Below are 25631 nucleotides of genomic sequence, written 5' to 3' on the forward strand. Positions count from 1 at the left end.
TACACTTCGTCGTCAGTCCTTGCTCTATTTTGAAAATATTTCATGAACCAGTTGAAAACTAAAGTTCATTCCACCTTTAGTTTGATAATAGTACACATGATCACTTTGCTTGATGACATTTATAATATTATTTTCTGACGAAGACGACGGACAAATCTCTGCTTCATTCCCAAAAGCCTAATTAGTATCTCACAATGACCATTTCTGATCCAATGCCTTGTTGTTAAGTCATCTCAAATGCTTTCATAGAACACTCAAACCTTTTAACGTCTCCTCCAGCTAGGGCTAATCTTAGGTCAGGAAGTCAACACACTTAAACAGTACTTCAGTGGATTGCATTTTCAGGCTCGAAGGAGCAGATTGAGCGACATTATGACTTTGCCGATATCAGCTTTACGTAATTACCCGTCTGTTAATTACACACAATTGACAGCATTGAACGTAGATTAAACATGCCATGCAACATGAAATTTGAACAGTCTGTGAGGTATTCTGATCACTTCCAAGCTTAATTCAAGCCCAAAGTTACAGTCTTATAACTGGTATTGGCTTGGCAGAAGGATTTCCGGGAAAACCTTGCGCTATCTTCAAATCTATTTGTATTTTATGGTAATTTCTCCAGAAAGCAGTGATTCAGATGCAGAAGGCATCTCGTTTCAATGGCGAGTACGCGATATCACAACCGAATCACATGAATTATTATGATTGCATTTGGCCTAATGTCCACTGCTTAATCACATTTAGTCTAAATAATGAAAATAGCAGTCTCAGTATAACTTCAGAATATAGAATTCTGATATTACAGACAACCTCTCTAAACAGGGCATTAACAATACAGACAACCTCTTTAGACAGGGCATTAACAATACAGACAACCTCTTTAGACAGGGCACAAAAAACACAGATAATTGTACACTCAAAACAAACAACCTTATATCTTAACAATTAAACAACCTTTTCAAACAGAACACTCAAAGCACAGGTAGCCTTCTAGAAATACAAAAAATTTAATTTTCTTGTGGAAATTTCAAGTAGATTACATGAGATTTGTAAATCTAATTATTTTTATTTAAGTTCATTTATCATCAAAACAGATTTGAATGTTGAAAAGTTACTGTCAAAATATTGATAAGAAACATGGATAAGAAACTTTGAAAAAAAACTCTTATTAAAAGAAAAACATTCTGAATTTGTAAGTTTTCAAAATCAAATTCATGAAAATTATAGTTTTGAACATCATGTGATTTATGACAGATTAATTAACACTACATTAATTTCAATACCAGAATTCTTTGCAAGTCTCCGGCATCTGAAACTGAAGACAATTCCACGCAGACATATGTCTCCTGCTAGCATTTATATGGTGTGGCTTGAACATTCATCAAATGACTCACAAGGGAAAAAATGTCTCCAAAATCACAAATAACAAATGTTGAGGAGTTTTTGTGGAGATTCTGTCATTGTGTGTAAGAGAGAAAGAAGACATTTTGTTTAAAACATTGTGGCAAGGAAGACGTACTATGAGTCACAGCGAATTAATTTGAAAACCGAAAACAACTCAACAGAATTTTTTATAGAAATTTCTGAGAAATACAATTAGATAATATACAATTGTAGCAAGGCCTTCTATTTCTGTTTACTTAACCTGCATCAGTGATTTTCAATAGATTTTTTGGCCTTTTATCATGTGAATATATGCAAAAAGATTAGTTAAGGGCATAAATATACAAACATCAATAGATATACAGCTTATTCTAAGCAGCACTGCTTCATTTCAATGGGAGCAAAACCTTCAGGAAGGGCAGATTAATATCAAATTGATGGGGATTATACCTTCAGGAAGGGCAGGCCAACGTAAGATTGACGGGGACAATATCTTCAGAAGGGCAGGGCAACGTCAGATTGATGGGGGCAAAACCTTCAGGAAGGGAAGGCAAATGTCAGATTGATGGAGGCAAAACCTTCAGGAAGGGAAGGCTAATGTCAGATTGATAGGGGCAAAACCTTCAAGAAGGGAAGGCAAATGTCAGATTGATAGGGGCAAAGCCTTCAGGAAGGGCAGGCTAATGTCAGATTGATGGGGATAATAACTTCAGGAAGGACAGGCTAATGTCAGATTGAAAGGGACAAAACCTTCAGGAAGGGCAGGCCAATATCAGATTGATTGGATTAAACCTTCTGGAAGGGTGCACCAATGTCAGATTGATGGGGATTATACCTTCAAGAAGGGCAGGCCAATGTCAGATTGATGGGGGCAAAACCTTCTGGAAGGGTGCGCCAATATCAGATTGATGGGGATTATACCTTCAAGAAGGGCAGGCCAATGTCAGATTGATGGGGGCAAAACCTTCAGGAAGGGTGCACTAATGTCAGATCGAAGGGGGCAAAACCTTCAGGAAGGGTGCACCAATGTCAGATTGATTGGGATAATAACTTCAGGAAGGGCAGGCCAATGTCAGATTGATGGGGAAAAACCTTCAGGAAGAGCATGCCAATGTCAGATTGATGGGGGCAAAACCTTCAGGAAGGGTGCACTAATGTCAGATTGAAGGGAGCAAAACCTTCAGGAAGGGTGCACCAATGTCAGATTGATGGGGATAATAACTTCAGGAAGGGCAGGCCAATATCAGATTGATGGGGAAAAACCTTCAGGAAGAGCAGTCCAATGTCAGATTGATGGGGGCAAAACCTTCAGGAAGGGTGCATGAATGTCAGATTGAAGGGGGCAAAACCTTCAGGAAGGGTGCACTAATGTTAGATTGAAGGGAGCAAAACCTTCAGGAAGGGTGCACTAATGTCAGATTGAAGGGAGCAAAACCTTCAGGAAGGGTGCACTAATGTCAGATTGATGGGGGCAAAACCTTCAGGAAGGGTGCACCAATGTCAGATTGATGGGGATAATAACTTCAGGAAGGGTGCGCCAATGTCAGATTGATGGGGATAATAACTTCAGGAAGGGCTGGCCAATGTTAGATTGATGGGGATATTACCTTCAGGAAGGGCTGGCCAATGTTAGATTGATGGGGATATTACCTTCAGGAAGGGCTGGCCAATGTCAGATTGATTGGGACAATTCCTTCAGGAAGGGCAGGCCAATGTCAGAAATTGAATGGGTAGAGCAAACCAGTGAAAGTTTCATTAGAAAAGAACTTTCAATATTGTGATATTCTGGAAATTAGAGTGGATATCAGATCGCAAATGATATGGCCAAAGAAAGGTCAAGGTGAGATTCACAAGGACATGAAATACTTTGAGGCATACATCACATGAAGCCTGGAAACACTCGAGAGTAGTATGGGTATGATACCACACAGATCCAGCGTTCTGCAATATTTCTCAGTTTTAAGTACCTGACTATTATTTCATTTTTCTAATTAATAGCTTCTTTTAAGAAATAGCAAAGAGCATAAAAAGTGTGTTGATATATGGCAGTGCGGAGAGGGAGATATGACCTCACCAGAATGATAACCACATCACAACTGATGTAATCGTGGCCCTTACACATCTGCACAGCTTTTATTCTGACAACCATGATTTCACCTAGCATCTATCTACAAAAAAACTTGTAATTTTCTAAACTTCAAGCCTAGATATTGAAGTTAATGTAGAAATGCTGTAAAGTTGTGGAGACACCCAACCAAACCTACTCTTCTTTCTCGTAAGTCAGGCGTACATTCCACAGAGCTAACACTAATGGTCTTGTCAGTGTTACAGCCATCTTATCTAATGCTTTGTGACAATTTCCTATGCATGCTGGACAATTTCAAAGTGAGCAGATTTCTGCTCCTTATACTTTTCAACAGATTCAAAAATGAAATGAAAACCAGTTTGAAATGAAAACCAGTTTGGGGTGATTATTTTGCTGATCAGTTTAGGAAGATGTACCAGGTTAGGAAGCGAAGGAAAGACAGAATAACAGCAGAAGACTAGCACCCTCCAGTCAATACCTGAGAACTGTACTACATGGGTTTTAAATAATAACAAAAATGTTTGCAGGTAATTATTTCCAAACAGCTCCCAGTAAATGTCAATCTTTATTGGCTCAATTTTCAAAAATTACAATTTCTTACCTATTTTGAAATATTTAGATATTTCCTTTAATTGCAAAAAAAAATGAATCAAGCAAGTACAAACAAAAACACTATGTAAATGCATGACTATACTAGGATTTTCAGTTGAACTAGTAGTTTTAACCAAACTACTTATATACCCCTTGTAAAATTTCACAAAAGCGTTTACCAACTTTTTCCTTTATGACTGACAGCAGATCCAAATGGAGAGGATCGAAATGTAAACTGGATCCTAGCCAAGTGTGGTGCATACGATATTGACAGGCAATTTAAATCAATCACCACTGGATGACAACCAAAACACTTTCTTCACAACAAATAATTATCTTTAGAAAAAATGAAATTATAAGAAAACTCAATAGTTATTATTAATACTTTCCACAAAGTCGTAATTTTCCCTGTGACTTATGGGGTTCGTCAGGCCATTTGAAATGACTGTTGACAAACTTCATTAGAAAGTCTTCTAAAATTGTATTGAAATGTTTTAGATTAAGCAGGATTGGATATCATCGCTCCATGACAGAATGACGGACTATGACACTTGATTGATTGATTCAGGGATCATATTTAAACATACTAACAGAAAGTAAGGGAGCTACAGACTAAGAAACGCCTCCAAACTAAACCTGGTATCGACTGAATCTCTCCCTCTCAAACTGTGTCAGCTCCTGGCACCCCTACAAACTCCCAGACCTCTCTGAAATTTAACTCCACCTTCCTAACGGTCTAAATGCCATAATCCAGTCACTATTTCCTTTATAATTATGATTTACGTACATATTTTTTTTATAATATATAAGTTTACTGAACCTTCTAAATATAAATCAAAAGATTAAAACAATAACTACATTCATTCTATTTATCACCCTTCCTGAAACTGTATCATTTTTCAGACGATACTTCCTGAATTAACGCTGAAATAAACATGGCTATCCAAATTCTGATATATTTTTTTTTTCTTCTTTCGTCTTTTAAATTTTTACTATATTTTTCTCAAACATAATTATAACTTCAATTTGCACCTGAGATATGTTTAATATTTTTGATACATACTTTCAGTAATTCATCAATATTCATAATTGATTATTGAACATTCACTTTAACATTTACAGGCCAAAAAAAAGGAAAGATTTTTTCCTGAAATTTTGAATGACAGCAATATGCTATCCGAGTTTTAAAAACAATAGACTGAATCCATACCTGAACCATATATATATTCTAGATTATGTATTTTTTCAATAAAATCCACAAATTTGTTAGGGACATCATATTTTTTTCTACAAAGATATACATATATTAATAATTAATCTTTCAAAATAAGATTAAATAGATGCTACTGAAAGTAGAGATCAAGAATTTGATATAATCATATTTTTTGTAATTTGAGAGCAATAAAAATCCTTGCGAGAGCTGATAGATTTTAATTTTTGTAATCATTGTATCTCTGAATTTAGTCCTTAAAGTAAAACTGATACTTCAATCAAGCAATAAAACTTCTTTTTTCCAAAACACAGGTTACCTCCCTTCCATAGTGGTTTGAAACTAAGTATGCAGTACGTTTGTCTATGGCCATGGATCAATACAAATCCTAGAGTCTATAGCAGAGAATTTCACCCAATTACAGCACAGATACATCATCACATTTCTGTTTAATATCAATGTAAAGAAATTTCTCAGGGGCTGGTGTTTCGTTTTGTTTTTAATGTTGATTTATTTGTCGACGATTTCCCCCGAGATGGCTTGAGCGACAATAACACTATGAAAGCCCCATCAAACAAAAGTCGGCCCATTCATGATATTGAATAAATAAAATGTGACTTGACAAAAAATACACAATGGTGTAATGCCGAATATAAATGGATACAAAAATTTGTCGTTATCTCAATCTCGCAAAAATCGTGGAAATATCACAGCATTTAGCGATCAATCTCAGTCAGAAATGGCATGAGATGTGTACATTCAATTTCTTCACTGATTAAGCTGAATGAAATTTATTCCTGAATTATTTTCTATTATTTCAACATAAATTATAATTTGTTGTATGCCACTGAAACAAAAAAATGCTTTTCTTTTGAAATTGAAATACAGAATTTATTTCCGGATTCATGCAATCAAACATAGGATATAACTTATAGTGATAGGATCATAAATATTTTAACGTAAAGAAAACTGGGGTCATAAATATTTTAATATAAGTAAAGTTTATTTCCACCAAAATTTATTTCAAAAGTAAAAAATGGTGTTTATATTTTTTCCTCTTTACTGTCCAATGAAAATAAACGTAACATTTTAAAAACTTTACTTGTCACATAGCACAGAATTTCACATAAAATGAAATCAAATCATCAAAAACATTTATACAAATATGCTGTAAATGTGGCACATTTTGAATACAATATATTTGAACATACAGTGTAATGTTATGAATCAAATATTTCCATCAAATGTACTCAGTTACTTTATTTCTGTACACATTTTAGAAAGTTTGAATTTAAAATTCCATCTCATAAGAAATAATAAAAAGTTAGTAAGATGGTAATATTTTTCTTACAACTGTCATAACACTTAAGCATTGTCCAGGAAAGAATATGTACTAAAAATGAAAAGTTAAAAAAATAATATCTCTGTTGTTATATGTAACAAGGAATTTTGATATTTGTAGTTAAAATATTTATACTCTATTCAAATGTAAATGAATAATAATAAGAAAAAAAACAACAATCAAAAAGAAGAACTATAAAATATCTTTTGTTTTTTATTTTTTTTCTGTAATCAGAGGTGAAGTTATTCCTATGAAGACCAGATGGTTTGTCTTATAATTAATGTGGAATGTCCATTACCCCAGTGCAATCCTCACAAATTATGAAAATGACTACAATTACCAAAGTGACACGAGGGACGACCTGATCCCATAATTCCCTGTAAAACCTCCCGGACCGACCCCAGGAAAGCTGCGGCGTTAGACCCTCACATCTGTCGACCAGATTAAAAACACTAACTTTTTCATTTTACTCCCCTATCTACATACATTAGCACACAAATCCCCCCTGATGGCCATGTGAAGAGATCACTACGGTGACGGGGCGGGGTTGATGGCAGTGTCGTCATGGCGACTGGAGAAGATGGACTGCTGTCAGGCGATGCTGTAATTAAGGCTTAAGTGTCCACAGTGACATATGGTCATCAAGCCAATGATTGAAAAAGAAAAAAACAAGCTTAACTGTCCTTTGTTGCTCGTCAAATTACTTCTTTTAGACACCTTGATTTCTGTATTCAATAAAAACTTTGATTTTTTGTTTATTATTTTTTTCAATCATAAATTGTCTGATCCCAAATTCAATTAGTCATCAATATTTGTTAACAGAATAATTTACAAGATGGAGTAGGTTTTAAATTAATTTCATAATCAAAACAACTGGTTTCAATATTGCGTATTTCTACTGCATCACTGAAGAAAATATTTTCAACCAAAACTTAATAAGATGATGAGTTGATTCAAAATAAGTTCCAAAATTAAAATAAGCCATTTCAAATTTGCATTATATTATTCAACTGTATCACAAGAAATACTTTTGATCAAAACTGATCAAAATAAAATTAATAATAGTTATTTTGGGACAAAAATATTTTTTGTGATTGTTTTTTTAAATGTCAACCAAAAACTGTAATTATAACTTTTTTTTTAAGCTCAACAAATGAAATGTCTGTGTGATATAGTTAGAAGATTTGGTTTGAACATAACTGGCCAGCCAAACATCAGCGAATGTGTCCTGGGAACTTTTGTCACCTTACATGGAGCCCGAGCGAAGGAATCCTGTGACTTCTGTAATTTACAAGTTTAAGCCATCAATTTGCTTGCCAAATATATAACCAGCAGTGTTAATATGGACAGAGAAAACACCTTTAAGACCGAGTGTTTACATCAATCTTAGAGTTCTTTTTTCTCTTCCAATATTTGGACAGGGAGGTTCGGGCAAGTAATCCTGATTGATCTGAATCGTCTGACAGACCGCCATAATCAGCCATACCTATAAGTAAGCAGCTTTTAGCTCCGCTTTTTTACCTGCAGTAACGGTCTGCATGAGGTGGAAGCCTCATGCCTCACAATTACAAAATGCTGTGCAATCGCTTTAAAATACCATTAAATCGGATCGGTTTTAATGATCGAAAGATGAGTCATTTGAACATGAAGACAGGGCAGGATCGGAGCATGCCGCCATGGTAACCATTTCTTGGGACAAGGAATGTAGGGACCCTCGAGTTCGGTGACATGTCGCACAATAGCTCTACTAAATATAAACAAATACATTTTCTGTTCTTACAATAGCCACTTTGAACCCTGGGTGTACTTTAACGCTGTACAAAGGCTGTGACGGCCATTTACTTTGAGGTTATACAGATAACACTCACTTTCGTATTTCATAAAACATTCAAATGTACATGAATAATTCAATGCCACGAAATGTTACCGTTTGTATGAAAAGACGACAGCGGCAGTTGCAGATGACACAAGTGATCAGTTCTCTAGGATTATAATTACTAGATGTGTTAAGTGGGCTTTTTTCATAATTAAACACATTTACATTGACAAAGGCGAAAAAACTGAACACACGTACTTTATTAAGTAAGCCCTGATATTTATGCATGTAGCAAAATTACAAACTCTTACATTAAAAAGTATTTTAAAACATAACAAATTTCACAAACTGAATTTTGAAATTCGAAATTCAATTAAAAGTCACTCTGAATTTAATTACGATGTAACAGAATTTTGCAAAAAGTTTCAAATCTTAATTGCTTGAACGCCATGTAGCTGAAACATTTTCACGCGAGTTTTTCTGGTTACAAGTGGATGATGAGTATTTCTGTATTATATGATCGCTCCAATTTAACGGAAGATCAACATAATTAAGCCACCAAAAGCTGACAGAAGCAGACAAAACTAACCTCAAATTTTACGAAATTGCAGTGGATTCAGATGCTAGTACTGCATATTAAAACAATTCCATTCAATATTAACCAATCAAATGAAAAGGTTATCTCTAACGGTAAGCATTGTTTTGACAAGCAATTGAAGTAATCATGAGTTTCGGCAGGAACAGTCATGTGATCTGTCACTCGGCAGCATGACCTTGAGTTTATCATACATATTTAACCCTACATTCACTCAACAAACTACATCTATGTCAGAAGTGATTAAATCTATGTAAAACACAGACCTGTCAGAATGTATAATCATATATATATTAAATAATGTGGCCAGTCTGGTTTTCATGACTTGTACTTTACTAAATAAATTGTAACTAAGAAATTAGAACCAATCTTTACCCTATAAAACCATGTTTGGTTATAGTCAACTTCCTAAGGTCTTCAAACTTAAACAGGAAGTTTTCAGAAGCCTATTGAAAAGGTGAACAATTAATTTTGGAAATAACTTAATTTCTAATTTAACAGCTATTTGCTATAACATTTCCAAATAAAATAATGCTTTAATTAATTTGTAAACTTGATTAACTAGATAGGTGAATCACAGTCAAAGGGAAAAGAAGCTATATTCTATTCAATTATCGATAATAGAATTAATTAATTCATTTTAATTCTAAATATAGAGTTATTAAACCATTGCTAGAATTTTGCAACAGTAACTATATATAATTAAAAATCTTTATGCTTTTTTGCATGCAAATCATGGACATTAAGCAAATGAAGGTCAAGGTCACCAATTTAAAGAAACTTCATTTTCCCATGTTTTGGAGAGGGTGTATATAGTCTTTGCCTGTTTCCTGATTCATATACAATCTATTTCATTTAATAAAAAAATTTGCAATGAAAATGAAAAAATTTCATCATTTAACCTTCATTCCTGCAGGCTAATTATATGCCAAATATTTGGTCTTTGATAGTCTAAATTGTTTTGAAGATGTATACATGTACTTTAATTCAAACTTAAAGCTTTACTTGTAGGTATAATATTAACAAATAAAATGTATACTGAAAGAAAATGATGCATTATATTCAGAAATTCGTAACAGGTATATGTGATGGAGAAAACAGGTACCTATATATATACTTTGTAGAACAATAGTTGTAAACAGGTGCGGACAGGCTCATGACGGTGACATCTGCTCGTACTGGTCTGCATTAACACCAGTTACGACTACAACAAATGACCACAATGCGGTTAAGAGGTGCGCCGGAGGGGAGCCCCTGACAGAACCACTTATATCCACTGTCAACGGCCTGGTGTAGTCGAGTTTCACAAGTTTCACCACCAGGCGTAGGTCTACAACCTCCACTCCTTATACCAACGTGTCTTTCGAAAAGCAACATAAATATTAAATGTCATTGGTGTCGGATTAAGAAATATAATTTTCTTCTTTTTTTTTTTAACGACTTAAGATGACTCATAGCTTAACAGCCCTAAAAAATGAACATTATATGCATATGCATATATTTTATTACTGTCTACATTAAGAATTAGTCCTGGTATTGCACAGAATAATTTATAACTTTGGATGCAAAAACAACACATGGAATTTTCATTTCTAACCAATGTTCATCCATATTTTTCACAGTAAGTTTCCTAAATCACCGTCATACAAAATTTTAAGTAGTTTTTAAGCCCTTAGCCATCCAAACGAACATTCAAGTAAGTATTTTGTCTTAGCCATGCCTTATCTATGTAAACCCCAGTTCAAAGCCTTTTCGACCCTTCCTGACTGAATTCCTTCTGTCTGGTCTTTCAGTTTTTACAGTCCCTCCCATCTCAAACAAAAATCCTAATCTGTGACAAGAAGATATAAAACAACTGGTCAACTAGTTAAAACTTTCTCACAACAAACCAGGGCTTTATTTTTTGTTTGTTTGTTCCCCCTCTCTGCAAACCAATGCTGACAGGGTGAACTGAATGAACAACAGATCGCTGAAATCATCGCCCATGCCACCCATCAGAGCTGTCGCCTAACAAGTATGTCCTGTATCTCCGGTATGAGCGTACCCTCCCAAATCTACAGACTGTATTTATCCACATTCCGTTCCTTCCTTCTTATCTTATTCCATGTCACTTCCTATACATCACATGCCCCATATTTCCAGTTTACCTATCTAACATGCCAGCACCATTTACCTTGATTTATTTTTCCGTTTTCTCCAACTCACCATATGTGTTAGCAGGACAGAGGCCATTACCTACTCTCCAGTAATACATAAACTCTTCCTATTGTGTTATGTTTCAGTTCATACTTATTGTTGCCTTCTTTTGCTTTGAACCTTAAACCATCCCTTTCTCTTGTTTTTCATCTTTGTTTTTTACCACCTTACATTAACCTTTCTTTCTTTCATTTTTGACCTTTGTTTTTTCACCTTGAACCCTTGCTTTTTTTAAGCTTCAAACTTCGTTTTCTTTCACCAAAGGTCCAAGGTTTATTAAACTGTATTTATTCTTTCACCTTTGACCTTTGTTTTTATCACCTTTGACCTGGTTTTCCTTTATCTTGAACTATTGTTTTATTAATTTCAACTTTTACCAACGTTATCTCATTTTTTCCTAATTGCTGCTTTTCTTGCTCCTCAAAATTCAATTTTTGTTTCTCTTGAAGTGTCCAGGTTTTCAAGACTGGTTGTTTCTGATATTGATAATTATATGATCTTCCTGATATAAATGTCTTAAAATCACCTGCTTTCCATGAGATTTATCTTTCTAGGAAATACCCTAACCTGACCTACACTCCCCCCTCCCCCCTCACCACCACCTATCCTAATCTGACAATGGTGTGACGTGTGGCACAAAGCAGATGACTTAAGAGATGACATAGAGTTGGATGGCATGACTGTGCAGGTCTTAAATCACTAAATCTGATTATTGGTCTTGAAAACACCTTATCTCATTGATTAGGCGTGAAAACACAGCAGCTCCAGCGCATTCTGAGGAATTATGTCTCTCCGTGGACAGGAAGACAGCGGACAATCTTACAGCAATCATAGTCGATCTGCCGTTTGTAATTGGGGTTGAATTAAACAGAAATATCATGCCATCAAAAGCCTTTCAAAGACCATGATTAATAGAATTCAGATTTCATCATCATTATGCAATAACATTTATCATCCGTTTTGCGACAGGAAATCTGTTTATAGTCATCGGGACTTGATCACAATGGAGTAAAAGCAGTGAAGCTTTCTATTCTGCAAACAGTGAAATCAATATTAACTTCCTCATCAGTATTATGATATATATCTTACTGGTAAAAAAAAAGACATTCAAAATTATGAAAAGTGATATAATCCTTAGAAAGACCATATAAATTGACCAAAAAATTCTATACTTAAATTCTCAATACTGAATTATCTCCCCTTAGTTTAAAACATCAAATCAGTTACTGCAATGCATGCTTAAATTATAATACAGAAGCTACACTGCCGATAGAGCAAAATTAAAAGTTATTATTTGGACGATATCTGGCATTGGTTTAGTATAAACCGGTCCCATAAACCCCTATAGAGAAAAGAAATTAGTTCTTTTGCTCTACATTTTCGGACTGCAATTAAATCTTTTCAAATCTTTGTCCTTAAAGATAAATAACATGCTCAACTTTTTCAAGGACAGTGAAAGTGTATGTAAATTTTGTAACTAAAGAAAAATACGAAGACGACGTTTCTTGTTTTGAAATGATAAAATATACATTTTGTTGGCAGTAAAGATCTATTGTTGAGATATTATTGGCCGCTATTAATATGCGTTTGTTAAGAAGATTAACTAAAGTGACCTAAGTATCCAGTGTAGATGTTTTTTATGCAAATTTAAAGCAGATTAGAACAAGAAATTCTTATCAATTTGCACAGGCACCAAGCCTGCTAATTGGCTATCTGATCTTCAGTTGATAAATAAACCATGAAGGTCACCCAAGGTCAAGTAGGCCTCTTGTATAAGGAAATAATTTCACTGGAAAGTCTGCAGCAGGCTGCTCCTGAAAACTTGAGCTGGGAGACTTGTACATAGCAGTCAAGTATATTCCTCTTTGATCAATCGCATCCCCCCTTAAGTTGGGGGAGGGAATTTTCTCTAGTAGATCAAGATTTCACTTCAAATTTCAAACGCGGTGCAACACTTCACCTCAAGTAGGTATGCAACATAAGTAACGGCTATATTTTATAATCAATTATTATTTAATTCCCTGCTAAACGGCACACTTATGATAGGCTCAAGTACTTCTCTATATCAGATTATTGTATATAGCCGTAATTAAAGGTTACACACAGGTAGAGCATCAAGATACGCTTCAAGTGTGAATCTTTTACCACTAACATCGCCACCTGAATCTGATGATCTTCCATGGAATTCTCAGCTTTTGATTCTCAAATACTCAGATCTATATTTTGTAAAAGAGCTGGAAGTAAATCTTAGAGTTCTGAAGAAGTGTGGAAGATTGCAATATTATTTCTCCAAATAAATAGTTTACACAACTAAATATAAAACATATACAAAACAAAATTCATAATAACTTTGTCAAATAATATGAATGCAAAACTTAAGTACCAATTTGAATACCATAAAAGGCAATAGGACAAATAAGCTTTTTTTTCTATGAAGTATAGAAAAAAATGTCTCCTACACCATCCACATGTCAAAATACCTGACACAACAGGATGGGACAAATACTATAATGCCCTCACCACTCTCAAATTTTTGGCACAGGGTTAAAAAATTTATTTATGTAATACACTCTTCAAAAAGATTAAAGTCCTTAAATTACTAAAAGTTCTTTCAATCATAATAATAGTTATAATGTAAACAGCACCATAATAATTCTCTAAATGTTTAACCAGCGATGATTAATTTGTGAGATGAGATTCTGAGTGGACATTCAATCTAAAGTGGTGCTAGCCATTCCACGGCACTGAGCAGGCCTAATGCTTGCTTATCCCCCAGGAGGACGAAATTACAAACTATGAGATGCCGATAGTATCGTGTGCGGCAGTGGTAGGAACCCTGGGATATCTCCACATGGCACCGTCACATCACTTGACAGCTAAATATCCTCCGTAGTGTTAAAAGCCGAAGCAGAAACATTGCAAATACGTATATTATTGATGTTTTTCTCACACGGCTGCGATATGAATGACATGTAATTCATACGAAACCAAAGTTTTTAACAACGAATCTGATGTTACATAACTATCCAACCAATTTATCAGACGAAACTTCCGTGGACGTTTGTATAATCACCCAAAATGAAGAGACTTATCAAACAGCTCCATATTAGATTTATATTTGCTGGTACATTATCAATTTGTTTTAAAGTACAGATGCACTATGACTGGGAGATATAGTATATTGAGTATACATACCGCAATAGAATGGGACAAATGTATGTAACACCATGGGGTTTATGTCATATGTAACCCTGGAAAATACTAGTCCCATATACCTCTCGACAAGATCAGATATTTGAGATCTATCGTTTGAGTGTATAAAGAATTGACAGCCAGTGGTCTAAGCTAAGGTTCGATCCAATGCAGAGACAGTCATTTAAATGTAATTCTGTGCCTTTTATACAGACATATAGTGAATAAATATAAACTAATTAATGGATAATTAAATATGTCAAACAAAGAGGCAGTCCAATTCTATCGATGAATTAATTCAGAAGTTTAAATAAAATCAGAATCAGCACCATCTCTATTAAATTATGCTACCATCTTTGTTATTTTGGCATACTTGATTAGAATTTAACCTCATTAAATTCACTATTTGAAACTTTAGGGCCTAGTTTTGTTTTAAAGCTTTTTGTCACATGATACGGATCAAACTTGCACTAAATGTGTAGTCTTTTAAAGCTTGTATGTCTTATCAACTCTGAGTGAACAATGTTTGATTATATATCTCATCACTAAAAATTATAACTATCTCTTCTAAAGTACTTCAGATCTGAAAGGCATTTTAAAATGACATCAGAATATAAGACTTTTTGAATATTCTCTAATTACCATTTATAAAAAAAAAATTGTCCAATTAAAGAAAGTGTCAGACTGTCTGGCTTCCATAATCTCAAAAAAAATTCCACACCATCAGCTCTTAAGCTAGCATGGAGCTTTTTAACATGACTTGAACATCAAAATTCTACAATTATCATTAGAATGTATGACAAATGGGCTGTGGTGGGATGCTTGACCAGGCGTGAGGATCCAATCTGTTAGCGGGACAGCTGACCATGCCCAAAACATCTTGAGCAGAGTTTTTCTCCACTAATTGACAATCATTCTTTGTCTACATGGCACTGAAATATTACTTACAACAACCCAGGCACAAATAATAGCTTTCCTGTCAAACTGCATCTGCCTTTAAAATACTATACTTTACGTTTTGAAAATTGTTTAACTGCAGCTGAAAATAGTCTGGAATTTTCATTTTCAATGCTTGGTTTTTTGACCATTAATCATTGAAAAGTGAAATACATTTGTGTGAATTTTTTCCCTCTTAAAGAAATTTCAACATTTATTCCTATTATGAGAATGTATTTTAACTTTTCACAATCTATCAAAAGTATGAAGAATATTGACGTTTTTGAACTAAACTTTTAACATAATCAATCTAAATGATCATATCATGAAGAATAATACTATCAGTTATTTGCATAGAATATGTCATTATATCCAAAGTATAAATAATGAAAGACTTAAAAGTACACAAAAATAATTTATCAATTTATTTATAGAATCTTTAAACTGCTTAAATGACATCAAAATAAGTTGCAGGAACAGAATTTTTTGTCCGTGTGCAAAATGTTTCGTGTTTTATCAGGTTAAAAAGCAATAAATTTAAATGACATCAGCACATATTCTATTTATCATGTTTAAAATTATCAGTTCAGTTCCTGAAAAATAACGAAATAAATCATACTTTTTTTTGTGTTTGTTTAAAAAGTTATCTATGAAGGTCGAGTTGACGAGAAGATACCCCCAGTTGGAGTATTTCGGTTGAGAGAAACAAGACGTAGTGTCTAACGTTGGGAAACCTCCATCTAGATGTTGGTTTGAGATGTTAATCTCACTTGCGTAGCTATCATGGACTATCCCATGGCAGATTAATACAAAATAAACCAGCTAGAGTTCTTCACACCCTGTCTAAGACAAGTATTAGATTTCACAGATTCTATCAAATTTGGCACTTTTCTGTTAGTTTTACCATGGAAATGTTCATGGTACTGGATTCATCTGCTTCGGATATAGAAATTTTTGTATTTTTTGTTTGTTTTTTAGGAAGAGAGAAGCGGTTGTTGTAGTCGTTAGAGTATATCTTGCACTGTCTAATACTGCAGTACATATATATGTATATTCCGTAACCATCGGAGGAAAAAACATTTCAAACTTATAAAATCCATTGCATTATTGTTCTCCTTTAAATTTTAAGGCACACAGAAAAATCACCACAGTCACTTCCTTTTTCTGAGTTTGTCATTGATGGCTTTGACAATTTGCCCCCAAACCTTTTCCATTTCTTTTTGGCACTTGAATGGGAATTCACCAAACAAAAAATGCAAAACAATGATTAATTAAATGGACATATTATGGTATATAAACAGGAAATGTGAATTACACAATATTAACAATAGAGGCTTGAACAGATGTCATCACTAGATGGTATCTTATAGTGCTTCATTTCAATAATATGTATCAATTGGTTTACAGTAAAATATGTTCTATTCAAATTAGTATATTTTAAAAGATATTTCTCTAGAGATGAAATTTTTTTTAATTATTTGCAAGCAAGAGTTCATAGAAAAGAGAGAATTACATTTTGTATTAAATCTTACATCTCAAAGCTTTCCTTTTGTTCTCCTCCAGAGCCTTCTTTTTATGTTGCTTATTGCCATACATTGTTGTTAAATGGCATCTCCTCTGGAGCCACCAAAAACTCAATAACGTTCAAAGCCAGTTTTTCAATGGTCTTTGCTGTGGCAATACATCTACTGATGTCCATAGAACAAATCTGAACTCCAAATCTTGGGTCGCCAAGGTACTGCATTGTAGCTGTAAAAATAAACGTATTAAGTTTGAAAAAAGATACACCCTAGACCACACATGAACAGATTTTATATTTCTATCATATTTCACAGGAATATATCCTGTGGTTGCTAGGTAAATGATAAGTCTATCTTACACAGAATGTTTCTATGAAAATGGCAAAATGAAAAAGCTGGAAATCAACTGAGTTTTCTAAATTCTACTAAATACCGTATGGAAAAAAGAATCAACAAGGATATCTCAAGACAAGTTATAATAGATTGTACCAGCGTATATAAATATACAAGAAGCCACAGTAAGCAAATGAATTGAGGATTGAGGACAATGAAATAACCTAAACTTTTGCTCTATACAGTGTAATTGTGAGAACCTATTTTCATCATATAGCTATATATACTTTTCAAAGAATTACCTTGATCTTCCACCTCCACTCCAGCATCAAGTAAAGTCTCTGTAAAAATAGTTTTAATAAATGAAATATTGACTGGATCTTATAGTGAAGATCCACTTGAGGCTTGTATTTGCAAATAAAAAAATACAAGTCATTAAATTTTTTGAAGCGGATTATATGGTGACTGGCATGTTCCTATCAAATGTTCACAACAAAGTAACACAAAATGCATTTTGTTATCTACACTACAGGGTACAACTCCTGACTTCTGTGTGAACCCAAATTTCCCAAAACTGAAACAGATTATCTCATAAAAATTATGTGCTTATAGTAATTGACGATAAACTAGTAATTGTGCAAATATATATCTGAAACAAGATCACAGCTGATGCAAGCTCTAAAAAAATGACTGGAATTCATCTGATTTTACTTCTGGATGTTATATTTGTATTGATAATTTGTACACGTTAATACAATTTTCAAGTGAAATTAACAGATTTTTGATGGCTATTTACTGGTGTACTCCTCTTGTGTAACTTTTCTAAATGGGATGTCATCAAGATCAGCATATTTGGCCAGTATAGACAGTTTTGAATAATACTATAATTGAGTATAAATCAAGAAAGAAAAGGCTGGAATACACAAGGGACAGGATAAGATGTAAAAGCCTGATTTTGACAGGTTATACTGTACAATTTAATGTTCTAGTTTAAAATTAAGGTACATGTATGTCTATTCTAAATTGCACATTTACTGAAAATGTGGTAAATTTACCTCCATCATCATCTACTGGATCAGGCCCAGTGCTTGAGAAAGCAGTAGTCTCACTAGAACTGGTGTTAGTAATGCTACTGGCACTAGCCGAAGCTGAAGCGCTGACCTCAGAATATGGCTTGGTGATACTGGTACACGGGGTTAGACCTGACGTCTTGATGCCTGCACCACTGGAGGATTGTGGTGTACTTGGAGTTGGATTGCAGATACCCTGAAGAAAAAGTAAATAAAATGTAATTTTCACTACTACCACAAATTATCACTTGATGACACGACACTTATAAATCATATGTACCAGTACTGGAAATGTATTTCTTCAGAAACATACCAGTACTATTTCATATTATCAATTAGCCTATTACATCACCCATACTGTCAAATGCAAGCTTTTAAAATGTATCAACAACAGTTGAACATAGAATTTGTCTCTAAATGCCTAAATTTTCAATTAAATCTACTTCATCTTACCATCTTAAATATTAAAAGTATTTATCAACATACCTTGTAGGCCTTTCGAAGGCATTGACGGCAGGACATAAAAGACTCTACCACCTCCTTTAAGTCATCTATCTGTAGTGAAATCAAATAGAAAGTGTTTATTGCTAAGATAATTAAATGTCTTATATCAATTGAATATCAATTTCATAAAATGACTATTCTTAGCTAAACATCCGTAAAATATATACCAGTATGCAATGATTAAACTAGAACTTTATTAATACATTAGCCCACCATATGAAAACTGACTTGTGTGAGTTCAGTGGAATTCATAATGCTATTATCAAACAAACCTTCTGTTCCAGCTGATTGAAACGGTCTTCCTGGTTCATCTGACTTCCAAACAGTCGCTCTTTATTGCTGAGAAGCACCAATTCACTGGCTAAGTCAGTCTGCTTCTTTCGCTCCTTCTCTACCGCTTTTTTCATTTTTGTTGTTTTTGCCACCTTTTGCACCTTTAAGAACAAAAGTAAAGTGAACTGGGTGTGAATGAATACTAATAAGCTGTGTGCATTTGTTGTCATCTACTTCCAAATTTAGTAATTTATTGAATATTGGATTATCTTTTAAAAAACTAAACATGTAAAAATAATTATTAAAACAACAGATGCAATAAAAAAAGAACCCATTGCAATCAACACTTAACTTTAACAATTCGGTCTAAGAGAACATTAAAAATTTGTATATATATCGGGTAAAATCTAGTTCTAATGGAAATTAGATCAGTCGGTTTTACTGTAATATGCCTGAAAAGCCCATGGTTGTGACATGTGTGTAGATGTTTAAACTCGCTCGCTGTCCGCCATTACACATTGTGGTCGAACTTCTTGTATGCCGAAACCCTGTCCCTTGCTCGTATAGTACTGCAGCTTTTGTCTAAACTGCTCAAATCGCTCTGAGAGTAGTGTGTTTACCTTATTAGGTGGAATTGTCTTGCCTAAAAATCATTTTATCACCTTTTCAGTGGTTATGTAGTTTATTTGTTTAACACATGCGTGACTTTGGCTCAGGTAAAAAGGTACATCGTCCGATGTTGTTACCAGCTTAACCGGTATTTGAACAACCGATTTGATAGTTTGCAACGATATTAAAAAAAATAACTAAACAATGACGTGGGGAAAAAGTCAAGTATCCGTAATTAAATCGATATGTTTCATAAGAAAAGTAGAACAATACATTTATGCCAAATATTTTTTGGCCTTCTTGCTTATGTAAAAGAATTATACTGAGTGCAATTAGCCCATTTAAACTTTAAAAATTCATTGATATAACCATAATATTTTGTTTCAAAATTGTGTTAAAGATTCTTAAGTATTCTGATTCATACCTCATCCTGATCATCAATATAGCAGCAAATCATCACATTGGATCAAAGTGGTCAACAAGAAAAAAAGTAAAAACCAAATGTTATAAAATGATAACAACCAAATTTCACTCCTGAGGAAGTGGAAGATGTAAATTTCTATCAGAAGAATTGAACTGAAAGTGTATCAGCTATACATGATTATAAGTACTGGAATTGAACTTAATCCGATAATTCAAGGTGATGTGGTATATGAAATAAGAAGTAAATTATCAACTAAATAGAATAATCTCATATATTTAGATATGCTATAATCAGCCTAAAAAAATCCTCACCTTATTATAAACTATTAAAAAAAAGATCTATTGATCATATTAACTTAATTCATTAGATTGGAAAATAAAGAGGAAAATTTCCTACATATTTTATGGCAAGCATAGACAGAAGCCATCAGAGTAGGAGGCAGAAGGAAAAATCGGAAAAGATTTGGCTTAACAATATGCCTTGATGAACTCTTGGTCCGCTTTGGAAGTGGAGGTTTGATTCCAGATGCCTTCTTCCATTGAATCAGTATTTCAGAATAGAATTAAAAGTAACTAGAAAACAATACCATAAATGGCACATTATGCTTATTTAATCCAGTCATGAACCCAGTGACTATGGTTTTTGATAATATTAAAAACATATCTTTTAGTTTTTTTTATTTAAACAGTTAACAAAAACGATCTCAATATATTAACGGAAAATGAGGTTACAACACCTAATGAATAAGATTCATTTCACTCTAGCCATCCTGACAATCATATTAACATGCAGTATTATATCACAGCCGGGATAAATAACGATGGCAAGCAAAATAGACGAAATTCTGGTGAAATCGCCATGAAAAACTAAAAACCATTACACAAATGTATTGGCATTGGTTTCTTTTTTCTTTTTTTTTAATTCCAGTGGTATTCAATGAATAGTTATTCTTGATACATGCAATTTAATATTCCATACTTATTATTCTTTTATCTAGATCAACATGGTTTAGCTGTTTTAGCATACCTTCATTAACTTCCTCATTTGATGTTATGCTGCTGTACATATCACTTTGATTCCAACGTGTAAGGTCACAATAGTAAAAAAATTACAGAAAATTTGTCTGTTAAGGTTACAGGGATTGTGACCTGTTTACCATGATTACCAGTTATCATGATTTCTTCCTGCGCACGCTCTATATCTCCTCGCACAATTTTTTTAGGATTTTTTTTTTAACAGCTAAATCACAGTAGCCATGCAGGTGATACATTACAACAAAAAATTTGTTCATTTGCAACCATATACATATTGCTAACAAATCTACATTATCGCTTTTGAAATCAAAGTTTGCAACACTCAATCACAGCGGGGGATAGCCTTGAATCATGACTTACTTACATATTAATCCTTAAAATCAATTAGATCCTCGTTTATTTTGTTTGTCAGTCGTTTTCAAAAATCGTCTGCATTAAAGTAGGTCAAAGTAAATCCAAAATCATGAATTATATGTCAAGTTGCTGATCGGCATTGATGGACAGGATCGTAAAACAGAAGGTAGTTTTACCTGGTGCATATACGTCTTGTGTTTACTTTTTTTCCAATTAAATAAATTAATATGTTATTATTGAATTTCTGTAAGTTTTAGGTCTCTACACTTTGTTTGTCTACTTTATCTCCTGACCAGAGCTGAATCCTGTTTTTAGTGATTCCCTGGTCACCTGTTGAATGCACCTTTAGATAGTCCTTTTTTCAGCGATGCTTTTAAATCAGTCACTGAAATCAGTCACTGGAAACACAAACTAAGTTTTGGTGCAAAAAGCAGGTTTTTAAATGCGCATTTCCTTTATATTTTGAAATCACAGTAACTGGTCCTGCAGGTATCATCAACTGTACCAATTACTCAATTAGCGGTGAAAAAAATGGTGTCCTAGTCAAAAAAACATAATTGTATCAAAATTAAACAACGATTATTGTTTCCTGAAGTAACTTGGACTAAAGATAATTCATGTCGATTATTCAACACTTGGTTGCTTTAGTTTTGACAAAAAATCCTTAAAAAAAAAAACTTGAAAAAAATCATAGGCATAGACATATTCATGACATGATTTTTTTTTTAGAGTACATGGTAGTGTTTTCTATCAGAAGGTTGGTAGAAATTCTTTAATGATGTAAAATGATGTGTTGGTGAGAACAGCCCTTGCAGAACAATATAACTATTAAAAGTTAAAACAACCACAAAAAATTAAACAGACTTTGCAAACAAAAGTTATAGTTCTGAACATTTGATTGTGATATGTAATGTGGTTTCTATCATAAATAAAATTCATATTACATCATGATGAAAATTCATGTTACATACCAGGAAGTGGAATCCTGAACAAATGATGATCTTTCATCTTCTGGGAGGTATTTGTATTCAACTGGTTTCTCTGTACGTGGTCATCCCGCAGGGACACAAGTTTAGTTTTGTCCTTCTGTTGTGTTAATAAAGAATGGCATTATCAAATTTATCAAAGCTTAAGCAACTCTACAGTTGTAATCTAAGATATATCAACTAATATAAATTTATGAAATACTCGTAATTCCGCTTAGTTCGTATTGTAGTTTATAGTCATCAACAAATTGATACCTTGTGAATCAAAGACGTTATAATTCCCGAGCTATAAACAATTTCTCTCATGATCATGAGTCGATCAAACTACAGCAAATTATTTCAAAAACAATGTTTGAAAGACCACATGGAGTATGATTTCATACAAACTGTTGGGTTTCCAAACTGTTACATAGGATTTTTTTTTTATTAAAAAAACGTCGACCGAATGTCGACGAGAAGTGAAAATAAGAGAAGAACAAATCAAGGACGCTAGATGACTTATCGTGTTATAAATCCTGTGATTAAATAATGCAGAAAGAAAGTTGACAATAAAGTATTAACGCATTCCTTACCGTCCAGATCACAAATGATGGCTTTATATATTATTCCCGATGAAACTTTGCCTTGATGTAGTCACCACATCCGATAATCGCAACTCCATCTTATCCTCGGTGCAATAAAGTTGCACTGTATACAATTATTATTGAGCAGAACAAGTCCTTCCCCCTCCCATTGGAATATTGCAAAAATCTTCTCCCAATCCCTCTCCATTGACGACGATGCTGTGATATCGAGGGTAAAGAATAGTTAAAGATGGTAGACTTTATGTGTGTAATCGTACACTGTACTCGTTCGAAAAATGCGCCATGAACGAAAGGACCAATCAGATCACGCGTAACGTAGTAGCAGGCGGCTGTTTTACTCGATGCTGACCAAGCACGCATCAGGCGTAACTTTCCCAATTCGGGATGCAGAGATGAAAGTAACGGCACAGTAGAATGGTTTTTGGTATATTGATTACGACCTATTATAGTAATTATGATCAATTTCCGTTGTCGCTCCACCACAAACAGAGAATTCTGGTACCAGCTGTACAGGGGACATAAAGAAATCACTTGTATAACAGTTATAGCAGCCAATTATCCGACGCCTTTCAGGGCCTTACAATGTATCTGTACAGTTAGTCACTTATAATCACAGGTAATGGGTGAATTACCGCGCACAGATACACACACGACACACCGCCGACTGAAACAGATTAAACAGTGGAAGGTGATCAGGGGAGATAACTGCTGACGATGATGATGGCTGTTATCACTCCGTTTATTGTCACTGGTCCGTGTACACCAGACTTTTGTGACGATGAGCCAGGTAAAGGTCCCTTGGTGTTGAGCCCGATTAGGCCCCCTAATCTGTATAATTCAGCCAGGTGTATGTAGCCATTATCATCACTTCAATATGGCTTTCCTTCTCATTAACTTTCAATCGACGTAAAATGATACTCTATGACAAGCTACCATTTCTACATCCTCCCGGCATTGTGTGGGCACTTTAAACATTGAAATGTAACAGTTTGATTTCTGTATGGGAAATATTACATACCAGCTTATTTCTTTTCACATTTTTTTTATGGATGTGCGTTTTCTCTAAAGGTCCTTGGAAAAAGTGTTTGGTTATATTTCATAGAAATTGATTCTCATTCGTGACTTTAGTGATGTGAGACCATCTTAAGCATTTCTTTACCTGAAATGTCATTATTGAAATAAGCATTATAGAATCTCATATCATCTTCTTACAATTCTAGTGGCTGTATGACCTGCTGATAAAATACTTAATCGTGTTGCCATGATAATATTCTTTTCTGTTGCCTATTCTTTGGCTATAGAATGGTCTGATTAGTTTAATGTCCTATTCAAACAGCCAAGGATATGCTAGGTTAAAGCGATAGAAGAAAGTCTGAGTTCCCGAAGAAAAACACTGACCTGGCAACTGCCCCACTTAGAATTCACAATGCAGAGGGGTAGGCCTTGTGACATCTTAACCACTCTGCCATTATAGCCCCTGGATACACAATTATATCTTGTTTGTAATTATGTACTTTTGTTACCTGAAGACAGAGATTAGAATAAGAAATATTTCTTGGCTGTTTAGACATAGTTTATAATAAGAAACATTTGTCAGCTGTTGACAGTTTAGAATAAGTAATATTTGACAGTTGTGGACAGAGTTTAGAATAAGAAATATTTGTCAACTGTTGACTGTTTAGAATAAGAAATATTTGAAAGCTGTTGACAGAGTTTAGAATAAGAAATATTTGACAGCTAGTGACAGTTTAGAATAAGAAACATTTGACAGCTGGTGACAGAGTTTAGAATAAATATATTTCAACAGTTGACAGTTTAGCTAAAGAAATATTTGATAGCAGCTGAAAGAGTTTAGAAGAAGAAATCAATGACAGCTGGTTACAGTTTAGAATATTTGACAGCTGGTGACAGTTTAGAATAAAAAAATATTTGACAGCTGGTGATAGTTTAGAATATGAAATATTTGACAGCTAGTGACAGTTTAGAGTAAGAAATATTTGACAGCTGGTGACAGTTTAGAATAAGAAATATTTGACAGCTAGTGAAAGTTTAGAATAAGAAATATTTGACAGCTGGTGATGGTTTAGAATAAAGATATATTTGACAGCTGGTGAGAGTTTAGAATAAGAAATATTTGACAGCTGGTGATAGTTTAGAATAAGAAACATTTGACAGCTGGTGACAGTTTAGAATAAGAAATATTTGACAGCTGGTGACAGTTTAGAATAAGAAACATTTGACAGCCAGTGACAGTTTAGAATAAGAAATATTTGGCAGCTGGTGACAGTTTAGAATAAGAAACATTTGACAGCTGGTGACAGTTTAGAATAAGATATATTTGACAGCTGGTGACAGTTTAGAATAAGAAATATTTGACAGCTGGTGACAGTTTAGAATAAGAAATATTTGACAGCTGGTGACAGTTTAGAATAAGAAATATTTGACAGCTGGTGACAGAGTTTAGTAGAAAATAAATATACCATTGGTATAGGATAATCTCTATCTTGTTAATTGATTTTATTTTTCATTCTGATTAAAAGAGTGCTGATGTTATCTAGTTTAGAAAAAAATATTGTTTCATGCCCTGCCTGGT

The 25631-nt window shown here is 33.9% G+C and overlaps 2 protein-coding genes across 3 annotated transcripts in view; both read right to left on the reverse strand.

The window, feature by feature from the left end:
* LOC138325102 (transmembrane protein 135-like) overlaps positions 1 to 25631 on the reverse strand; it is a 214829-nt gene that overhangs the window by 78355 nt on the left and 110843 nt on the right. The gene's annotated exons all lie outside the window — the stretch shown is intronic.
* LOC138325186 (uncharacterized) lies at positions 16913 to 19310 on the reverse strand. Its single transcript, XM_069270675.1, has 5 exons — positions 19047 to 19310; positions 18757 to 18825; positions 18256 to 18466; positions 17503 to 17541; positions 16913 to 17096 (listed from the first exon to the last, which is right to left on the reverse strand). Exons 1-5 carry the CDS (start codon positions 19275 to 19277, stop codon positions 16930 to 16932), a joined length of 717 nt encoding a protein of 238 aa, XP_069126776.1. The 5' UTR covers positions 19278 to 19310; the 3' UTR covers positions 16913 to 16929.

The sequence above is a fragment of the Argopecten irradians genome, chromosome 1 (genome assembly GCF_041381155.1).
Source record: "Argopecten irradians isolate NY chromosome 1, Ai_NY, whole genome shotgun sequence".
Lineage (NCBI taxonomy): Eukaryota > Metazoa > Mollusca > Bivalvia > Pectinida > Pectinidae > Argopecten > Argopecten irradians.